Raw genomic sequence first — 20,343 nt, forward strand, 5'->3', positions numbered from 1 at the left:
CCCACAGCCTCAGGAGTCCTTCCCCGTCCCTGTGTGTGTCCTGTGGAGGACAGGGCAGGCAGGGGAGCAGCAGACGCCAGGCTTGGTTGTGCAGCAGGCTATGGCCTGACCCTCCTGTCTGTGACTGCCCCCTCCGAGGGGAAGTGAGGAGAGCTTGGCTGAGCGTGAATGTCTAGCAGGAGGACAGGGTCACAGGACAGAATGAGCGAGTGACCGACATTGATTGTAAGCTTCCGGAAGGGCAGGGACAAGGTCACGTCACTCGGCTTCCCTCTCAACAGGGCCGCGCACCAGGCCACATGGCGGAGGGTGGGGAGGAACAGGTGCCCACGTCTTGGGTGCCTCCTCCCTGAGAGGGGCCCAGCCCTGGACAGACATCAGCACTAACAGCAGCACATCGAGGGGTCATTTAAAATTCCTTCTTTATTTAAAAAAAAAAAAAGCATTTTCTGGGTTTTTAAAACTTCTCCAGTATATAATTTTTCCCGCCCTTTAGCACTTCTTCCTGCCTCCTCACTCCCACGTCAGAGCCTCGATGGCTAGAGTCAGGGGACCCCTCTCACCCTTAGGTAGCGGGTGGAGGGCGAGGCTGGAAGCAAGCTGGTCACTGGTCAAAGGAGAAGCTCACTTTTGCACAAAAATAGAAACTGCGGAGGATGAGACCAGCACATACACGTATGGATTGATCTACAACCCATATAAAAAAAATAGACCCCATTGTCAATTTACAGTATACAAAATAATATATATTTTTTGAACAGCACTTACCCATCTGCACACATGCATATGTGCATACACACACTTGTGTACACATGTGCGCACACATGTGCACTCAATGCAGATGCACAAACATTGCACACATGCACTCATAGCACACACACTCACATGTGCGCACACACTGCACACATGTAGGCACACACACGCACACTCACACACGCTCATGCACACTCACTCACACACACACACAAGGTGCAGCAGCCCTGGCACGCTGGTGCAGGCCCGGGGTCAGTAGGCGAAGATGACGTGGTAGGTGACCTGGTGCCCGTTGTCCCAGGCATAGAGCAGCCGGTCCTTGGGGTTGTAGTCGACCTGGGTGGTGTAGGAGTACTCATTCTCAAACAGCAGGCGTGGCACGATCTGCGTGTTGGTGTGGGTATCGAAGGCGTAGGAGATGTTGGCGTTGCGCTGGTTGTGGCTGTCCACAGCGTACAGCACCCCGCAGATGACGAAGCAGTTGCCATACAGGTTGCGGCGGAGCCCCGTGCGCCATGTGGTCTCCTTCTGCGTGCTCAGGTCCATGGCATTGAGCTTGCTCAGCACGATCACTTCCTGGCTGAAGCCCTCGTCGTCCAGGGCCGGGTAGATGAGCCATAGCCCGTTCTCGTCCACGGCAAAGTCCACGTCCGAGTGGCCCTGCCAACTCCAGGGCGTGGCCTCCTCGTAGGCCACGTCGTGCAGCATGGCCCAGGCGGCCACGTAGCGGCGGCGCAGGTCGTACTTGATAAGGTTGCGCGTGAAGGCGCGGCTGTAGTAGAAGGCGCCCCCATACACCACGTGGCCTGTGCCCACCCAGCTGTAGGGCAGCTTGTACGAGTTGCTCCAGCGGCCTGCAGGAGACAAGGCGGCTCAGCCAAGCAGGCGGGCGGCCGGCAGGACTGGGACGCAAGGGGCCTGTGCCCTGGTGTGGCTTGTGGCCCCACCTTGTTCTCTTCATAGCAAACCGCTCCTCCCTTGTCTGTCCCCTGGACGCAAGCAGTGTCCCCCACCTCCCTGCACTGCATCAAGACCCGGGTGCTGTCCTCCGTGATTGTGGTGACTGGCTGCTGGAGCCCCAGGAAAGGAGGTCCCAACCTCTGCCCCAGGGGTGGGGTGCCCTGCCCCCAGGAAGGTCCCTCCACCATCCCAGTGCCACCCTGCTCACCCACGGTCACCCTCAGAGTTGGCTGTGACTGGAGCGGGGCACAGAGGGAAGGGGGGACCCGCAGGTGGACTGCAGCACGCACCCTGTTTGAAGTTCTCCAGGTTCCGGAACTCCACCAGGGTGTTGCCATAGTAATAGTTGGTCACGTAGATCCGCTCATCGTCAGCCAGGGGGTCCTTCATCCAGGCCCCCTCGTTCCGCCCGTATGTGTTCTGGGTGGTGGGCCCCGTGATGGTGGACAGCGTGTCCTTGCACCTTCCTGCAGGGAAGAGGTGGGGTGCGGTGAGGGGAGAAAGCCCTGCCCCTGGCTGGTCCCGCACTTAAAAGTCTGGATTCCGCAGCAGGTTCAGCCCTAAGGAGTTGGACCCAGACATGGCTCAGCCTCCAGCTCCTGCTGCTTCTCTCGGCCGCCACCCTGCGTTCGGCTGTGTCCTGTTGCCGTCCTGGGCCACTGTCACCACCATGCCTTGCTCCAGCAGCCTCTGACATCTCACCTCTCAAACCCGGCCCCAGAACTCAGGGCTCAGGCTGCCCACCCTGTGGGCAGAATCCCATCTGCCCAGGGAGCCGTGAGCTGGAGGCCACCCCAGAGATGCCGTCCACAGTCGGGACCACCTTGGGCCACACTGCACGGCGCAGTGCTGGCTGCACGAGGAGCAGCCTCCGTCCTGTGCAAGGGCAGACCTTGCTCCTCGCCTATTTCCTGTGTCTGTGTCCAGGGCCAGAGGCCCCAGTTATGACAGAAGGTCCAGGTGTTTCAGGGGCTATGTAGTGACCAGTAGAGCACCAGGGACAGGGAAGCTGCTGGTCCAGCAATTTAGGGCACTGACTGGACAGTTCCTGGTCTGAGTCTGGGTGCTGAGCATGGCCCACTGTCCCTAGGCGGCCACGTAGCAGGGCGGGCCACCCCAGGCCCATGCCCAGAGACAGCCCAGTGAGCGGATGGTTGACATTGTTCCTCATGGGGGAGACATTCCCCCCAGGTCATGGCACTCCCAGCTTTAGCAGACCTGTCTGTGCCTGCTGTTGCCATGCTGACCGTCCACTGTGCCTCCCCAACACTGCCCTCCCCTTCCCACCCTGGCACCGCCGTCCGCAAAGTAGGAGCCACTCCTCCTGCGTCGCCTACCCTGACATCGCGGGCCTGTGTCAGGGGCCCTCCCTTCTGCCTGGGAGCCCCCTGCCCACAACCTCCCCCCCCCAGCTCCATCCTGGTGCCGTGTGCTTTCTCCAGCCCTTGTTTAAACAACCCAAGTTAATGCTGATTTACTTGTTCTGGAACTTTTCTAGAGTTTTACAATCCCCTGAAGATAAGGTCAGCATTTAGGGAGATCACCAAGTTGGGTCTGGAAACCGTAGGAAAAGGACGTTCCTTTTACAAGTAGCCAGACGCCCCCAACACTCAAAATAATCAAAATCAAAGTCGATAAATAGCCAACAACCTCCGTGGGCAGGAGGTCTACCCCGTAACTGTAAATTCGCTAAGAACAGGGACCTGCTGCCCGTGACAGGGTGACTCATCAGGCACAGGGCATCTGGGGTCTGCAGACAAGGTCTGGGAAGGAAGCCCGTGCCCAGTGACGGACAGACACCGGACAGCAAGAAACAGTGAAAGCAACTCCTAAAGACAGGCTCGCCAAGAATGCCTGCCACCTGCATAGTGGCCCTTCCCACCCTCAGAATCAGAGGAAAACTCATCTGCGTCCTGTCCCTGCACTTTCTGCGCAGAAGACTCAGGAGGCAAAACTCCATCTCTGAAAGGCAGACAGGCCTGTCCCAAAAGCCAAGACCTCATCTCCTGTGACGACGCCGTTTGCGTTGAACAGAACAAAGTGACCGACATGAGAGGCTATACCCCACCCCTGGCTCCTACCTTGGTCCCCAGCCCCCAGGACACGGGGTGCCTCCTGTCGGGGCCTCAGCATCTCAACTTGAGAGGGGACCAAGGAGTGCTGGGCTCAGGGCCTGGCTCCAGGAGCATGGTCAAGACTGCCTAGGGCCAGTGTGGACATGGGACCCTCCCTTAGATCCCAGAGCGTTCTGCAGTGCCCCCCACCCCCGGCAGGAAGAGGAAAAACAGCTACCTCTCCTCTGCCTTCTCACTCCCTGTCCTGCTGGCCGAGGTCATGAGACAGCCCAGGTGGCCCTGGTCACTGGCAGTTCCCTGTCCCCACCCACCATTATTCCGGGATCCTTCCCTGGGGGAAAGGGTCCTTAACCAATTTCTAACTTCAACCGAGACCCACACCCACTGCCCACCATAAAGCCCGGCACAGAGGCACCCGACAAACGTCTGTAAAGCTAACAGATCTGAGGTCTTGGCTCCATCGGTTCATGTGCATTTCAGAAAGGAGGTCCCTCTGGACACGTGAACCCAGGCCGTTAAGGCTGGTCACTGTCCAAGATGTAGCAGCACTGGCTTTTGTCCACGAAGGAGTCTGACCACTTGGCTACAGCCCATTTCCGGGCTCAGCCTTCCGCCCGAGCTGACCAGACCAGGCTAGGCAGATGGCACTCACCTATGACATTCCGGATGTCGTCTTCCTCTCCCGGGTTCAGGGTAGGGCTGGTGGGGGCCATGCCCTGCCCAGCAGTGGTGTCCTTCCCCAGCGAATCTGTCCCAACGGCAGTGGGAGGCACTGGGGCCGGGTATGTGGTCTCCAGAAATGTGTCCCCGGGAGCCACCGGCAGAAAGGCTGGGGCTGGGGCTGGTGGGGGCTGGGTGGCTGAGCGCGACACAGTGGTGGCTGGAGGCTCAGTGGAAGGTATGAAGGCAGCCTCCCCCGGTGGGTCTGGGGACGTAGACATCGTTGGCAGTGGGGTGGGAACTGGTTCGGCCAAGGTGGAGACAGTGGGGTCTGGGACGCTGGGGGCTGAGGATGAGGCCCGTGGCCAGGCTGAGGACAGGGCTGTGGCCTTGGTGCTCACGTCAGGGGTCACAGCAGTGCCGTGGCGGGTGGCCGTTGGCCTGCGGGGCTCACTGGTCAGCAGGTCATCATGTCTCAGCAGCTGGTCCTCAATCAGCAAATCCACTCCACTGTCACCACTGAAAAGCTCGTCTTCTGGGGAACAAACAGTATCACATGGGCTCGGGAGGAATGGCTGTTAGATGACCCAGGGCAGGCAGCACTGGGGGGTGAGTAAGAGGGTTTCTCCCTCAAAGCGATGCCATGGCTTAGGGACAGAGCCTGCTAGGACTGAGGAGAAGGGGAAGGGAGCACAGACTGAAGTTGTTCCCATGTGGGCTTTGCCTCAGGGACTTGGGCCACCAGGAGGCCAGTCCTGAGAAGTTAGTCACCACCCAGGCATCCACGGAGCAGGTATTCATGGTGCATGAATGATAGTGGAAACAGTTAGGGCCTCCTGGACCCACCTAGTGGGAGTCACACTAATAGCAGACTGACCGTGCACATGCTGGTGGAGAGAAGTCGGTGGGCGAGGAGGCCTGGGATGCTGGGAGGGAAGGGACAGTGGTCAGGATGACTTGGTGGGGAGGGAGGTAAGGGAGAGAGCCAAGCAGCTCCAGGGGAAGACTGTTCTGGGAGGAATGGCCGCCATGCAAAGGTCCTGGGGCTGGAACATGCCTATGAGGCCGAGAGCACTGTGGCAGCTGGTGATGGAGGGTTCAAGGTGGAGGTAACAAAGGGGGCACAGGAGCTGGTTCTGGGGTGAGAGGGCTCTTGGGCGCTAAGTGTGGACTTCAGTTTTTATCCTGAGTGAAACAAGTGACCCTGCAGGTTTGAGCAGAGAAGAAATGCAGAGGTACAGACACTCCAGAGAGGACACAAAGAGTCTAGCCACAACAGGAGGAGGTGGTAAACAGATAAATCTCATCTGCGCATCAAAGGCACCCTAGGAGCCGGACGCGCCCATGACAGGCAGGAAGACAACATCGGCAGGCAGTACGTGTGACTTGTCCTGGAACATGCGAAAAGCCTCCCACAAGTCAGTAATAAAAAAAAGGCAACAACCGCTGTTAAGTAGGCAGAGTGATGATGGCAGTGGCTGGGTGAGCAGAGCCGGCACAAGTCAGGGACCTGGACCCTTTGGGTGCTGCTAAGGGAACAGGTACAGGGTTTAGGGAAGAAGATAATGATGAGAAAAGTCAGCGTCTTTCTGGGAAAAGTCAGAGGATGGAGGGAAGGGAGGTACCGAGGGTCAGGCGCATCGAGCGGGTCACCCCCTCCACGCCTCAGGAGCTCAGGTGCCAGGTGGTCTTGTGAAGCCCAGAGATGTCAGGGGACCTGCCCAAGGCCCCCAGGAGGTGGGGAGGGAATTCAGCAAGAACACCAGGTCACTGTGACCGTGGCAACCTCGCTGGTGGCATATAGCCTTGCACAGATGGTACAGGCATGGGGGTCCCTCTTGCTTGGCCTCTGGTGGCCCTGCTGACCCCAACTCACGCTGCTCTTCGATGTCATTCTCGTCCTCGGGGTCCTTGGCTTTGTAGTAGGTGATGCCCCGGATGATGGTGGGCTTGGAGGCCGGCCGGCCCCGCAGGTGCACCTGCCTCTGGAGGGGCCGCTGTGGCCTCCCCAGCTCGGGCGGGGCCAAGGGCCGCGTCCGCAGGAGCTCAATGGAGTTGACGTGCTGCGACACGGTCTCCTCCCGCAGGAACCGCTCCTCGTACTGCGTGCCGGAGGGGACACAAGCAGGCAGGTCATGGTCAGTTGGGCAGGGTGGGGCCCCCGGCCATGCCAGTGACAGGGGCCCGCTGAGTGCCAGGCTGGTTCCCTGCACGTTACACGTGACACCAACCTAGCGTCTGCACTGCTCCTGTCGGGGAGGAGCTTGCTCTGTCATCCTCACAGACTGGGAAACTGAGGCACACTGACGTTACCGAGCAGGGCCTGTGAGCTAGTGTGCTCCAAGTTGGGGACCTCGGGGTGTCCTCTCCGCTGCCACAGCCATGAAGGCCCCTCTCACCGGGGTAGGTAATGTTCCCCGAGACCCTGTCACTCTAGACCCCAGTGAAATCCATCCAGAGAGCTGAGCCACTTGGAAACAGATCTCCCATCCCCAGATGCCGGGAGCCCTGGGGGGGCCCAGCAGGCCTTTGGGGTCACTGAGTGCTCACTGGGACCCACCCGCCGCCACAGCAACATCCTCACTCTGCACAGGGGGGACCAGCTCAGGCTCTCGTGTTGACCTTTAAAATCTGGCCTAGAGCAAACGTGGAGCCCGCACTCCCGGCCACACCCCGGGCCTGCGCCGGGCCTCCCATGACGAGAGTTAATCCAGATGGTGCAGCAGACGTGCGCCTGGCTCCTGGCACGCCGTTGAGACCAAGCCCTGGAGGCCAGGGTCCCCTGGCTGGGGCCTGAGAGGCACCCAGAGGGACCCGGCAGACAGGACCCGGCAGATGTGGGTCATGGCTCCCCGCCCCACAATAGCTCCCCACCCCGACCCCCTCCCGTCTCTGGCCGTGGAGGTGAACTTGATGAGAGGTCAAGGGATACATTGTAGCGAGCACGTATTTAAAGGTCAGATGTATCCCTTTCTGTTACTTTTCACCCCCCCCCACCCCACCCCATACATGGAGACAAGTCAACCTTATCACCCTTGATTTACAGATGAGAGAGGCTCAGAGTTGTGGTGTATTCTGGTCGAAGGTCAGTTGATTGGTGGCCACGAGGGACGCCCACTGGGCCCCATGGTGATCCGGCAAGCCCGGATGACCTGAGCTCTTTCTTCTCTGCACAAGGCCACGGAGCCCAAAGCTGTGACCACAGGACTAGCTCCTGTGCCCTCCAAAACCTCGTCTGATCTCCTGGTCCTCAGGGCCACTATCTGGCTGGTATCCAGCAGGCCTGGGGACCCCACGTTTCCCACGGGACAGGCAGATAAGAGGCCCCAGCCCTGGAGTCAGACGTTGTGGGCCATCTAATTGCTGGGCCTGGGTGTCCCTGTCCCCATGGCCAGAGCAGACTGTCATCTCGTGGCAAACCCCAGGAGCTCTAATTCCCAGCTCTCGGAGCCAGGCGGGGTTACAGCTCCTCCTTGGAGCTGAGGGAATGGAGCCGGCCCTCGCACAGGCGCAGCCAGAGAACGTGTCACTTCCCGGGTTCCTGGCGACAGGCTGCATGGAGCTGCAGTAGCCCCCCCCCCCCCGGGACTCTGACACCCTCTCTCTGCTAATCCAACACTGCTCTGTGACTTCAGCTCCTGGCGTCTGGACGCCCCCTCTCCCAGCCTGCACCCAGAGCTGTCGCCAACTCTCTGGGCAAGGACCTTCTTGGAGAGAAGCCTCCAGGATTGTCACCCACCATTCTGAGAAACTGTGACATCACCTACAAGAGCCCTGAAAGGACCAACCAGACCCAGACGCCCACTCTGTCGCATCAGCACAGGCTCATGGAAGAGACAGGGACAAGGGAGGGGAAGAGGCCAGCCTCAGCACCACCCCACCCCCGCTGCCCTGGCCCTATCCCCCCCCCCCCGCCCCTTGTGGTGGGTCATGCTGACTTCAGCAGCGTGAGGACGTGAGGACGGGGGACCACAGAGGGACAGGGCTTTGCTGAGCAAGGAGAAAAGTCTGGTGTGGGATTGGGTTTGTTGTTTGCCCTCAGGAATCTGAGCTGGTTCTGAGCAACCCACACAATGTGTCACTGAGGAGACGGGCGGCTCTCTTCTCAGCCGTCTGGACGCCGGACGCCTGCTCTGGGCAGCAGGCAGCGGAGGGTGCCGGCCAGGCCGTGATGGGTACCTCCAGGTTCCCCCTTCCAGCACAAATGCCCTTGGTCTGTGGTTTTGGGCTCAGACCTGCTCAGGGGTGTCCCACCAAGCCAACTAAGCGCATGCCCAGGGGCAAGCACATTGGGGACACCCTGAAATGGGAATGGACATAATTTTTAAAGGAATATATTTCCAAGAAGCCTCAGGGACAGGGAACTATGGGCCTTCCTCACATGTATTCTCCGGTTTGGTTCTGCGTCGCACTCCGAGCACAGTGCAGGCACCACCTTGCCCCCAGACTGCACCTGCCCCATTCCCCAAACCACACTGCCCAACACCCCTTGAGCTGTTCTGCCCAGGCCCACAGGACAGGCCTACTTTCTCACTGACCCCATGCACAATGACCAGGCAGCAGCGTCCTGTGGGCAATGAATGCTACCCGGCTCTTTCTACCCGACGGCAGCCCGGGCAGTGGCTCCGGCTCCTGGCTGTTCCCGTCCCAGGCCCCGTCTGACGGCCCCGGGTGGACAGGCACTGCTCACATGCTGGCCTTGCCTCCTGGTGGTGTCCCGTACTCTTTGCCCCCTTGGGTCAGCTCCCAAATTAATGCCTGTTTCTGAGGCATCCGTTTAGGGGACAGCTGACCACACGTTGAACCAGCAGCGCGTACGCTAACTCAGCAACAAGAGCCATAGCGCCCGGGCACCGAATGGGGAGGAACTGTTAGCAAGCAGGTCTCTGGGCATCGCTCAAATCACACCAGACTGTTCACGCATGGGTGGCACTGCGCACGGCATGCAGCGGGGTGGGCAGGGATGGAGGTGGGAGACCCTCCACCTCTTCCTGCCTGGACAGGATGACCATACGCTTTCCTGGGTTTCTCTCCTCACCAGCGATGTGAGGCTCCTTGCCTCCGCCCGGCCACTGTCTAGCTGCATGCTGCCTTCAGCACTGGTTCGTGACCCTTCCTGGCCCCCAGTGTTGGGTGAAATGGGCCCGCCCACCTGGCCCTGCTGCCCGCAGAGGTGCCACGGGGTGAGATGAGACCGTGCCAGTTAAGAGGTTGGATCTGATGGCTCGGTGCAGTGTATGTGCACCTGCTCGGGGCAGGGCTATACCTCAGGGTGGGCGAACGCGGCTGCTGTGTCCCTCTGCAGGGCCGTGCGGATGTCTGGGAGGCCGGCCGCACCATTCCGGGAGCAGTTCTCTTTGCCTCGCTGGGTCATCTCAGCGCGGATCCCAGCCACGTCCTCCTTGATTTGCTCATTTTCCTTGGTGAGGTTTTTGGAAACTTCCTTAGAAGAGAAAACATTTAAAAAGAGGATTCATTAATGCGCTCGGAGACCAGCAGGAAGCGCCACCACCATCTTTCGTTCAGAGCGCAGAGACCTGTGGCCAGGCTGAGACACTGGCCAGGCAGCAAGGGGGCCCCAGGGTGTGTCCAGCCCTGTGCTGAGGACCTGTCCCCGAGATCCTGGTCTTGGGTCTCAGGTCTCTGCAGAATTTCCGATAGCTTGGCTCAGACAGCCCCACTGTGGAAATACTGCCCAACATCACCCCACTTTCCTAATTGCAACCTTGTGTGTTTAAGATCGAGCGCAGCCTGACCTGTGGTGGTGCAGTGGATAAAGCATCGACCTGGAATGCTGAGGTCGCCGGTTCGAAACCCTGGGCTTGCCTGGTCAAGGCACATATGGGAGTTGATGCTTCCAGCTCCTCCCCCCTTCTCTTTCTCTCTCTTTCTCTCTCTCTCCCTCTCTCTCTCCTCTCTAAAATGAATAAATAAAAATTAAAAAAAAAAAAAAAAAAGAAAAGATCGAGCGCAGCAGAAAGGCGATAAATGCGCCTGGGGTGCCCCTCCTGGGGACAGCGAGATGACAGGTCTCACCGGAGAGAGGGTCAACTTTGCAGGAGAAAGACAGCCCACCACACCAGGCTCTGTGGGTGGCACGTGTGTGGCTGGAGAGCCCAGGAAGGAATGCGTCTCCAGGGCAGCTGGGGCAGCGTCCTGCGGAAGCTGAGTGCCATGGGCCGTCGGCGGGCTCAGAGCTGCTCTTTCTCCTCTAGGATTAGAGATGTATCCTGCACTGGTGTCCGACATTGTCCCACTGGGGCCCCACTGAGGTTTCCATGAGCACCTGGACTGTGAAGTTGCCATGTTCTCCTCCAGGCTGTGTTTGGGGGGTGGGGGGAGGAAGCAAGTAGGTGAAGCGGAGAGTGCCTCGGTGCCCTGTCTTTCTCTGACACACAGACACAGGCAGCCTGGCAAGAATGCTGCTGTGTCCTAGATGGACGCCCCAAGTCCAGGCCAACGGTGACACCAGACACCGTGGCCCAGGTGCTCCTGTAGGCCTGCCCAGAGGAGCCCTGAAGTGCTTGTTAAAACTGGCAGTGCCATTCGGTTGCAGAGGAAGGACCTGGTGTGCTCCACGGGGCACAGGTCAAGCCGGGAGCTGTGAATTACACAGAACTAACTGGGGGAACAGAAGCGCATGAGAGAAAGGCCCAGTGGGAGGGGACTCACTGGGCGTGCAGTCCTTCCTGGTGGGTGTGACATGCAGAGTGGTCAGGTGTGGTCATTAGAAGCATGGATTCTGGAAGCAGGACCAGGCTGTGCCCCCACCCTGTGTGAGAGGGGGAAATACCAGCTCTCCCTGTGAGTCGTTACGAGGAGTACGGGGCTCCCACGAGCGGACAGTTACAGCTGGCGTGGGCCCTGCATGCAAGCCTGACCTTTCATTTCACAGAGGAGGGAACCAAGGCCCAGAGTTAAGGATAGAATTTGCCCAAGATCCTTTAAAACAGGTGATGGAGCTGAACCCAGCCCCTGACCTCCCAACAACACTGAGGACATCTGAGGGGGCAGAGAAGGTTTGCACACCCACAGGTGCTGGGCTTTCACAAGTCCTTGCTCCGCGAATGTGGTCCCATCACAGGGAGCCAGTTAGGCCCAGCCGCCCGTGGTCACAGCCCGCCTCCCCACAAACCCAGGTGATGTGTACACAAGTGGGGTCTGTGGACTGCTGAGCTGTGGGTGGCAGGCGGGCGGAGCTGCTAGGACAGGACAGACGGTGAGAGGTGTTTCATAGGGTCCGGGGCTTGCTGGGGTCCTGGTTGGACTCCCCGTGGCTCTGCACCTGTGTGAGCACCTGGGAGGGCACCCTGGCGTCTCTGTGACACACACGTCCTTAGACGGGTACGCAGCCTCGTGGGGTCGGGTTCCACCTCTTACTTCACCACTAATGCATCTAGTTAAGGGGCCAGTTGTAAGCCAGATTGACGAGTACCCTGCTCTGGTGACGACCCCCTCCAGAAGGGGAAGTCAGGAGGAAACAGGAGGTGACAACAAGGCATCCCTCGTGTGACGAGGACCATGAAGGAGTAAGTCAGAGCGACACGGCAGGGCAGTGACACACATCCGGGGTGGGGGGGAGCTGAGGTGTGTCCTCTTTTGCTGTCCAGAACGGCCCCAGGACTCCACTCTGGGGGCCCAGTTGGTTGGCCCTAAGTAGCCTTGTTACCCAAATAAGGTCCACTGACTCCTGAGCAGCCCGAGGCCAGGGACACCCATGTGCTCGCCACCGAGCCCCGTGACTTGGGGTTGCTGGGCCCCGGAGGCCCCTTGTCACTGATTCATAGTCTTCAGTACCCCCCCCCAGGCCAGTGAGGAGTCCGCTTCTGGGTGTGCACCCAGCAGGCAGGAGGCAGCCCGGCCCCCAGAGCGCAGAGGGGCAAGGGCACAACCTGAACTATCACCAGGCTGGTGGAGGCATCCCCCCATCGACAGCCCCCCACCCACCTCACCCTGGTTCCCTCCCTGCCTCAGTCCTCTCACGCTGAGGGCCTGTGTGGGGCACTTCTCAGGGCACAGGGGATGCCCCCCACACTGGGCGCTCTCTATCCTGCCCTGGCAGAAGGGAGAACCCTGTGAGCTCAGCCTCAGCCCCTCCTGGGACAGCGGCAGCCGTGACATGAACAGTGCGTGCAGCTGGGCTCGTGGGCCACGCGGGCGGCGGGGCAGGAAGGGAGTCCTGTCAGCAGGGCGAGCGTACCCCGTGGTCCCTGCCAAGGATCCCTGGGCAGAGCAGCAGCGGGGAGAAGAAGAGGAGAGGCAGATGGGCTGGCACAGAGGCCGTAGTAACCTGAGACCTGGGGGGTCTGCCCTAAGTCAGCCCCAGTGCGGGCTGAAGTGGGCACAGGACAGGTACCGTGGGTGGGAGGGGCAGCCTTGGGAACAGCTGGCTGCTGGGAGCAAGCTGTGTCACCACATGCACAGACAGACACTGGCGAGGAGAGAGTGTGAGAACTAGGCAGGGTTGCCGAGCAAGGGGGAGCTGGGCGTAGGTGGACTTGGGGTGCAACGGGCACAGGGCAGCAGCCGGTCAGAGCCCAGCTTGAATGAGCCAGCATGACCAGGTATCCAATGGGGAATGGGCGTGGGGGCTGATGGAGGCGGGGGGGTCTGCCCCTGGGTAAGGACTGTATCTGCACCTTGTCCAGCTGGTGGACAGCTGTGTGCACGCTTGGCTGAGAATAGCCGAAGCTCTAGGACCTGGGGAAGGTGAGCAGGTGCTGTGCTCGGGCAGCTCTCGGCCCCTGGTTTGTCCAGCAGGACACTGGGGAGGCACTGCTCTGGAGACGTAGGCGCCGCCTGGCCGTGTAACCACACAGGGCTCCACTGGACGGACCAGGAATGATGATGCCTGCCTCCCTCCCCAGGCCGGGGACGGACAGTGGTGAGGGCTGCATGGGCAGCCTGGCACCCGTGGTCGAGGTGGAGCAGGAGGGCCGGGTCTCAGCAGATATGTGGGGGAAAGGGCAGGGACGCCCAGACATGTGGAGGAGACCGCGCTAGATACCAGCTGGGCCAAGCGAGAGCCCCAGCCACGCAGCAGGCATGGGCCCCCTCGTCCCGGAGCCGCCTGACCCACGGGTAGGTGCTGGGTGGCACAGGGCCTAGATGGAGAGCCAGCCCCACGGGCACATGGAACAACCTCCCATGGGACCGACACGAGCAGGTGTGGGGGTCACTGAGCTCAGTGTCAGGGTTGGTTCCGGCAGCTCAGCCTGCTCTTCCATCCAGGACAATGAGGACCAGGTGGCTGGGGACGGCTGCCCAATAGACAGCTGTCTCCAGCCCCTGAACAGCTGGTGCTCAGACTGTCAGGACAGGCAGGATGGCCCGCTCCCTCTGACCACGGGTGACGAAACTGAGCAGCCGGCCTGCAGGCGGGGCCCCAGCTGCCATGCTCACTGGCTCCCCAAGCAGACAGCTGCGAGCAGCTAGCCCATGGCAGGTGCTGACTGAGACCTCGGCAACAGGGTGACTCAGACCCGGGTGCCCTGGAGAAACCCCAGGCCTCTGTGACGAATGTCACAGGAGGGGGACTCACCACCCCTTGACCACAGTTGCACTGGCTACATGGGCCTTCCATAGGAAAGGAAAAGGTATTTACATTACATTTCACTGACTCTCTTGGCCACTGACAATGTAGCAAAATTCTGGATGAGTGTGCCATATGCATTTTTTCTTTCCAAAGAACAGAATGGGTTTAAGACTACTCAGGCTGTGTGCTTTTGGAAAAAGCGCCATGAGACGTTTGATTCACGTTTGAGTTCAATAGAGAGAGAGAGAGAGAGAGAGAGAGAGAGATGCGGAGACTCAGGCCCAGCTTTACCTCCTCCAGTTTGTCCACTCGCCCCACCAGCTTGGTGGTGACCGAATGCAACTTCAGGAGGTCCAGGCCATAGAAAGCTCCTTCCAGCATGTCTATGATGGTGGCGAGCTGCGGGACAAGGACACAGTTAGTTTGGGGCAGACAGACCCCAGGCGAGATCCACAGAGAAGCCCCAGCAGGGGATGGAGAGGCGGCCACGTGGGCAAATGCGACAGGTGTGTCTGCCTGCTGGGTCTGGGGTGAGCAAATGGAAGAACCCCATGGGAACAGGTAAAACTGCTCATTCCTCTTGGTAGATCTGTCCTTCGCAGGCACGTCTATCTTTCCCACTAGACTGTGAGCTCTTTACGAGCAGTGCCTGAGTGGCCTGGTCTCTGTTGGCCTGGCACCTGGCCTACAGAGGCCATTCATGCACACTCAGCAAGGTGGCTCTGAACTTCAGTGCCTTGTGAGTGGGCCCCTAAGGCACTCACCTCCATTGTCTACTGGGGGTCCTGGAAAACACCCCATTTCCCCGCAGCCCTGAGAGCTAAACCAACCCTGGCATGAAAGCGGTTAGTGAACCCCATCTCTGAGGTGGCAAGCTGTCACAGGCTCCTGGTCCTCCCAGTTCCACCAATACCACCCTTCCTGCCAGTACGGAGCCCCTGGGGGAAGGTGGCCAAGGCTCTGGGGGCATCCAGGACTACGGGACAGGCACAGGGGCAGAAGACACATGCTTCCAGACTGCTGGACACATGTCTGCCTCTCTGCTCCCCACCTCGCCCTAGCCTTGCGATTGGAGGAACTGCCCACCTACGACATACCTGTGTGTGGAACATCCTGCCTCCCCACCAGGCGGAGGGAGCCGCACCCAGGGTAAGGCCGTGGAAGGGTGTCTGGTTCACATGCACTGTGTGGAGGCCCTGATTCCCAGTAGAAAGTGCTGCCTGCCTGTGCCAGGAACCCCCCCCCCCCAGTGCCATCCTGTAACTGGTGACCATGCCTGTGGTTCGGAGAGCAGTTTCAGGGCAGAACTGCAGCTCCGAGGGGTGGGGCTGAATCCCCAGTCGCTCACTGTCCAGTTACACGCCACTCTGCTTCCAGGGGCAGCGGTGACTGCCCGCGACCAAGAGAGCGCCAGGCACCAGCCAGCTGAGCGGCACTTTCCCGGGTTACTCATTTCCGCGGCGCCCGTTCGCCTTGTGCCAGTCCTGCTCAGTGGCTGTCACCTCGTCAACTCTCGGAACAGTCCCACCAGGAATACCTTGTTGTTCCCACTTTTCATTCGGGGGGGACTCAGGCCAGATGGGTAAATAATTGGACTCGGATGATGCAGCCCGTGGAGGCGGAGCAGTGACTGAACCCATCTGTCTGACGCCCGAGCCAAGCTCCTCCGCTGCCCACGCTGCAGGGATGGGGGATAGCAGGGACCTGGCAGGGACCCGGCCAGCCCATGGGGCTGCCCCAGGTAGGCCTGAGCCCCCCATACTGTGCACCAGGATCACAGGGTCACAGCTAATGTCCGGACCCCAGGACCCTCTCCCTGGCATCACCCAGCCCTTGCACTGAGGACTTTGTGGCTGTCCCTTGCCTCACTGGGGTGCAGGCTGGTGACAGTCAGCAAGGCGCCACTCCTGGGGAAGAACGCCAAGTTCTTCTGACCACTGGGCCTGGCAGCTGCCCCCAGGCCTGGCTCCCCAAGAAAGGCGGGCACACGGGGCTCTGGGCATCTCCCTCAGACACCAGGGCTGAAAGTGACTGGTCTGCGTAAAGGCCTGTGACCCAGCCCCCTCCCAGTCTCATCAGACTCCCGGTGCCCCCTCGCCTGTGGCATTACCCCCAAGGGGTCCCACCTTCAAGTCCTGGCTGTCTGCCTCTCGCAGCTTCCGCAGCCGGAAGTCGCCCTCGCAGGGGTTGAGGGCGGAGGGTGGAGCGATGCAGGCACACTTGCAGGAGGGGCCGGAGGTGATGGTCTCCACAGTGTAAAAGTCCTCCTTCCTGGAGGCCCCTGCGTTGACCCTCTGGCAGGCTTCCTGGCCTAGGGGTCTCACGACACACTTGCACTGGCAGTTGGAGCCCTCGGACACAGCCTTGACCTTGTCATAGTCTCCTAGCAGCTAGACAGACAGGGAGGACGGGGAGGGCATGTGAACATAGGCCCAAGGAAGGCTCTCCACTCACTTGGCCAGAGAGACCTCAGACAACTTGGACCGTGACGCGAGGTGTCATCGCAGTACCATCTGCTGATTGTGATGTCCCCCTGAAGCCACCACGTGCAGCTTCCTCCTTGTTCTGGGGACCTGGACGCTTCTTGGGGGTCTCAGCCTTTTGCCATTTTAAGGATAAAAGCAAACGGGCCCCATCATCCTTCCAATGGTTCTCGCCCATGTGAGCACCCAGGTTTAGACTAGAGAAGGAGTGGAGACAGACTGACGAAACCCCGGCTTCCCCCACTCAGCCTTCCATGACCGAGCGCCTCCTCGGACTGTGCTGGGTGCCCCCGAGGAGAGGAGATGGGCAGATGGAGGGCCTGCTCTCAAGGACCACTGTGCAGAGATCGGTCACCGCCAGCAGAGGGGCTCACCCCTGCGTGCCCAGCACAGCGAGAGCTCAACCAGGGCCACCTTGCACCAGCCAGCACCAGGAAAACTTCTCAGAGGAGGTGGTGTTTGATCTGGGCTTCAGAGATGGGTTAGATTTGGAGAAGATTCTGGGTAAAGAAGTCACTGAGATCACTGAGCTTAAGGACTTATTTGGCACCTAGCGCAGCTTCTGAACCCAAACTCCTGGCCAAATCCAGGAATGCAGACTGGCAGCCCCGTCTGCTTCTACGGTAAGAACCGTTGACTCAGGGTGCCACCCCCCGCCAGCCTCCCCAGGCAGGAACACATGCCACAGCTGGCTCCTGGGTGCTTGCTGGGGAACAGGCTCCTCTCAGCTCCTATCCAGCAGGCCCCGTGCCCTCAAAGCCAGGCTCCCTTTCTAGGCTTGGACACGGCTCCTCCCGTCCATCCGGCTTCTGACCCGGCAAGCAGGCAGAGCTTGCTGCAGTGGTCACGCTCCTGGGATGCTGGCCCAGCGGGGGGACAGGCTTGTCATGTTTTCCTTGCAAAGGTTGGGTTTCTCCTAACGCTAATATTTGTTTTAGGGCTGCTGTCAAACACAACGGCTCAGGGTGACTGACAGGCTGGGCTGACCCTCACCTGGATGGGACCCCCTCGCTTGCTGGGGAGAGCTTTGCCAGTGGTTCCACAGGCCCGCAATGTGAGGCACTTGTCTTTCCAGTTTAGGGGTCAGTGTGTGGTTGTGGATGGAACGGGGCACATATTAGCATAATTATTAAGAGAAGGCCTGGGAGGCTGGGGTTTGATAGGAGCCCAAGGGCCAAGTGCTTGTGGAGGTGCAGGTGGCTCAGTCACCCCCTCCTTCGATCACGATGACACCCACTGCACGTCTGGCTCCGGCCCTGGGGAGCAGGAAATCAACAGCCTAGGGAGAGCTGTGCCTGACAGTCAAAGGGTCAAGGCGAAGGCTGTCGGAAACCTGCTCTGCCCACCCCCAGCTCAGACCCTTCCGAGCCTGACTGTCCTGGGCTGTGGACTGGGACGAGGATGTGTAAGGATTGAGTCATAACACAGAGGAAGCCCTCTGTAAAGGGACACACAACCAAGCCCCTTGCTATCAGCTGTCACTCGTCCCCGACCCCCTAGGTGGGTCTGTGTTTCCACGCTGCCTCCCTCCCTCATTGGGGTCATCAGCCCCTCTGGGTGGGGGGACCTCACAACGTCACCGTTCTGCTCACATTCACCCCATCTCCTCCTGGGTGTCCATGCCTGCTGTGAGTCTTCTCCCCATGGGTCTCACCGTCGGCCTCTGCCCAGCGCCCGCCTGCATTCACATTCCTGCCCCAGCCAACGGCCACGCAGACCAGAGGCGGCCCTGCTCCCCAGCCCCGAAACAAGAGGCTGTGATCATTTCCCTTCCTTCTCTGCTTTCTCCTGATTCCATAACCTTGAAAGACTCACGTCCCTTCCCCTAAGAACATACTCTGATCAATAAATAATCAAAGGCCTCTCAGCCAGGACCACCTCCTGGCTCTTGGCCCACCCCGGGCAGGCAGGTGGCAGGGGCTGCTGCCTACCTGAGACAAGACGTTCTCCTGGTTGTCTGCCTCGTTCTGCAGGGTCTCGGCCTCCGTGGGTGTCACCGTCTGGGCGTTCGGGGGCTCACGGGATCCTGTGGGGGTGACGCCGGACACGCAGCCCAGAGCCACACCCAGAGCCAGGCAGAGGACCAGCAGCAGAGGACTGGCCATGAAGGCACGACAAGAAGGGGCTCGGCCCCGGGGAACCTCCTCTGGGGTCAGGCAGGGGTCCAGCAGCGGCTAAGGTTGGCGGGCGTCTCTGCCAGTCCGAGGCGGGTGCTCAGAGCGCCTCCCCCAGCTGGGTGCAGCCGAGCGCAGCGGGCACCCAGCGGACCCTGATCATGTCCCTCAGGCGCTAGCAGCTCTGGCTGGGGCCGGCGCGGGCGGCGCAGGGCAGGGGGAGGGCCGCGCGGCTTCAGGTGCGAGGAGGGTCCGGGCGGGGCGGGCAGGCGCGCCGGGCGGCAGCGGGGTGCCGGGGGTCGCCAGGCGGGTGGCTGGGAGCCTGGGCGCACGGACCGGCGCCGACGGCTGGGCGCGGGCGCAGCGAAGTGTTCGCAGGGGGAGGGCGGAGCCTCTATTGTGCGGCCTCCGAGGTGCAGCCAGTGACAGCGCGGGGGAGGAGGGGGCACGGGAGAAGGAGGGACGGGAGGAGGAGGTAGCACGGGAGAAGGAGGGACGGAGAAGGAGGGGAGGGAGGAGAGAAGGGAAGAAGAAGACCGAAAGCCCAGGGCGCCCCTGACCTTCTTCCCTCATGGAGCTCAGGGCCCTCTGCCGCTGGGGCGTCGGAAGGGCACCCTTTCCTTAGTAGGACCATAAATGAGGAGGAGATAGAAATGACCGCGAGCTGGTCACACACAGCGGCAGAGAGGGCTGCAGAGGCAGAGGAGCTGCTGGCTGCGGACCTGGGACAGAAGGGCCTCTGCTCCCCACCGCTCCTCGGGCTTCCCCGGCTGGCAGCTTTGAACTTGGCGCTGCCTTGTGGTTTGCTGGCCACTACGGCTCTGGGACCTGGTGACACCTCCACCCAGAGGACCGCCATTGAACTCCCTGGGGTGGCCGTATGGACATCAAATACAAAAACAGGGCTTTGTCGGTAAACCTCAGACCCTCTGAGTGTCCCCGTGAGGGAAGCGACTGCCTGAGAACGAAATGACCCTCCAAGGGAACGGCTTTTAATGTGACAAGTCTCATGGTCTCCGTCATTAGGCAACCTTCAAGGAGGTGTCCACGTTCAACACTGTGTAATTCTGTTACTGTGTCCCTTCATTGGTGACAACTGTCATCCTGGGAATACTGAACAGAGCCAGACACCATAAAAAATGTGAGAGGTATTAATGTGGGTTCTTGAGAAATTTGAACAGCTGCCTCTTATGCTAAATAAAAAGGGTTGCGATCATAAACTAAGGAGACTTCAGCTCAAGTAAATGGTCATAGTTGACAGAAGTATACTGATAGCCCTTATTAATGTATTTTAGTAGCTTTTAAAAATCCCAGCTTATGTACAAAAATCCATGACCCGGCTGTCTGGGCTTGTGGAAGTACCATCCACACACACCCATGTGAGTTACCAAATCTTTTCTGACACTAGATGGGAATAAACATCTATGCAATAGAGTTTTCAATTCATTTAAATGGAGAATACCAGCTAAGTACAAGGCAACATGCTCTGTTCCTAGTTATGTAATGGGAAGACAAGATAGTCCACGTCTTCCAGAAGGGTGGATTGAGTGTGGGGGGTGAGAACATGTGTTCAAATCATAAGGCAGAGTCAGGGATTTTCCCAAGGGGCTTAAAGGAAGCATGAGCCACTTCCAGTTGAAAGGTCACGATTTCATGGAGAGTGACAGTTGTGGACCTTGAGAGGAAACACATCTATCTTCCAAGAAAGACTTCCTGTGGTTAACCAGGCTCAGTCAGATGCATCAACAGAGTCTAGCAGCTAT

General features: G+C 59.7%; 1 protein-coding gene across 2 annotated transcripts; it reads right to left on the reverse strand.

Moving 5' to 3' along the window:
* Positions 1-422: 422 nt before the first annotated feature.
* Positions 423-18,937, reverse strand: OLFML2B (olfactomedin like 2B). Of its 2 annotated transcripts, none has more exons than XM_066261002.1 (8): positions 18,398-18,937; positions 16,110-16,373; positions 14,275-14,382; positions 9,715-9,891; positions 6,325-6,550; positions 4,441-4,980; positions 2,004-2,180; positions 423-1,607 (listed from the first exon to the last, which is right to left on the reverse strand). In XM_066261002.1, exons 1-8 carry the CDS (start codon positions 18,569-18,571, stop codon positions 1,006-1,008), a joined length of 2,268 nt encoding a protein of 755 aa, XP_066117099.1. In that variant the 5' UTR covers positions 18,572-18,937; the 3' UTR covers positions 423-1,005. The 2 variants fall into 2 exon arrangements, with proteins under 2 accessions (XP_066117099.1, XP_066117098.1); XM_066261001.1 differs by having other exon boundaries at positions 4,441-4,983.
* Positions 18,938-20,343: the final 1,406 nt, after the last annotated feature.

This window comes from Saccopteryx bilineata, chromosome 2, assembly GCF_036850765.1.
Source record: "Saccopteryx bilineata isolate mSacBil1 chromosome 2, mSacBil1_pri_phased_curated, whole genome shotgun sequence".
In the NCBI taxonomy this organism is placed as follows: domain Eukaryota; kingdom Metazoa; phylum Chordata; class Mammalia; order Chiroptera; family Emballonuridae; genus Saccopteryx; species Saccopteryx bilineata.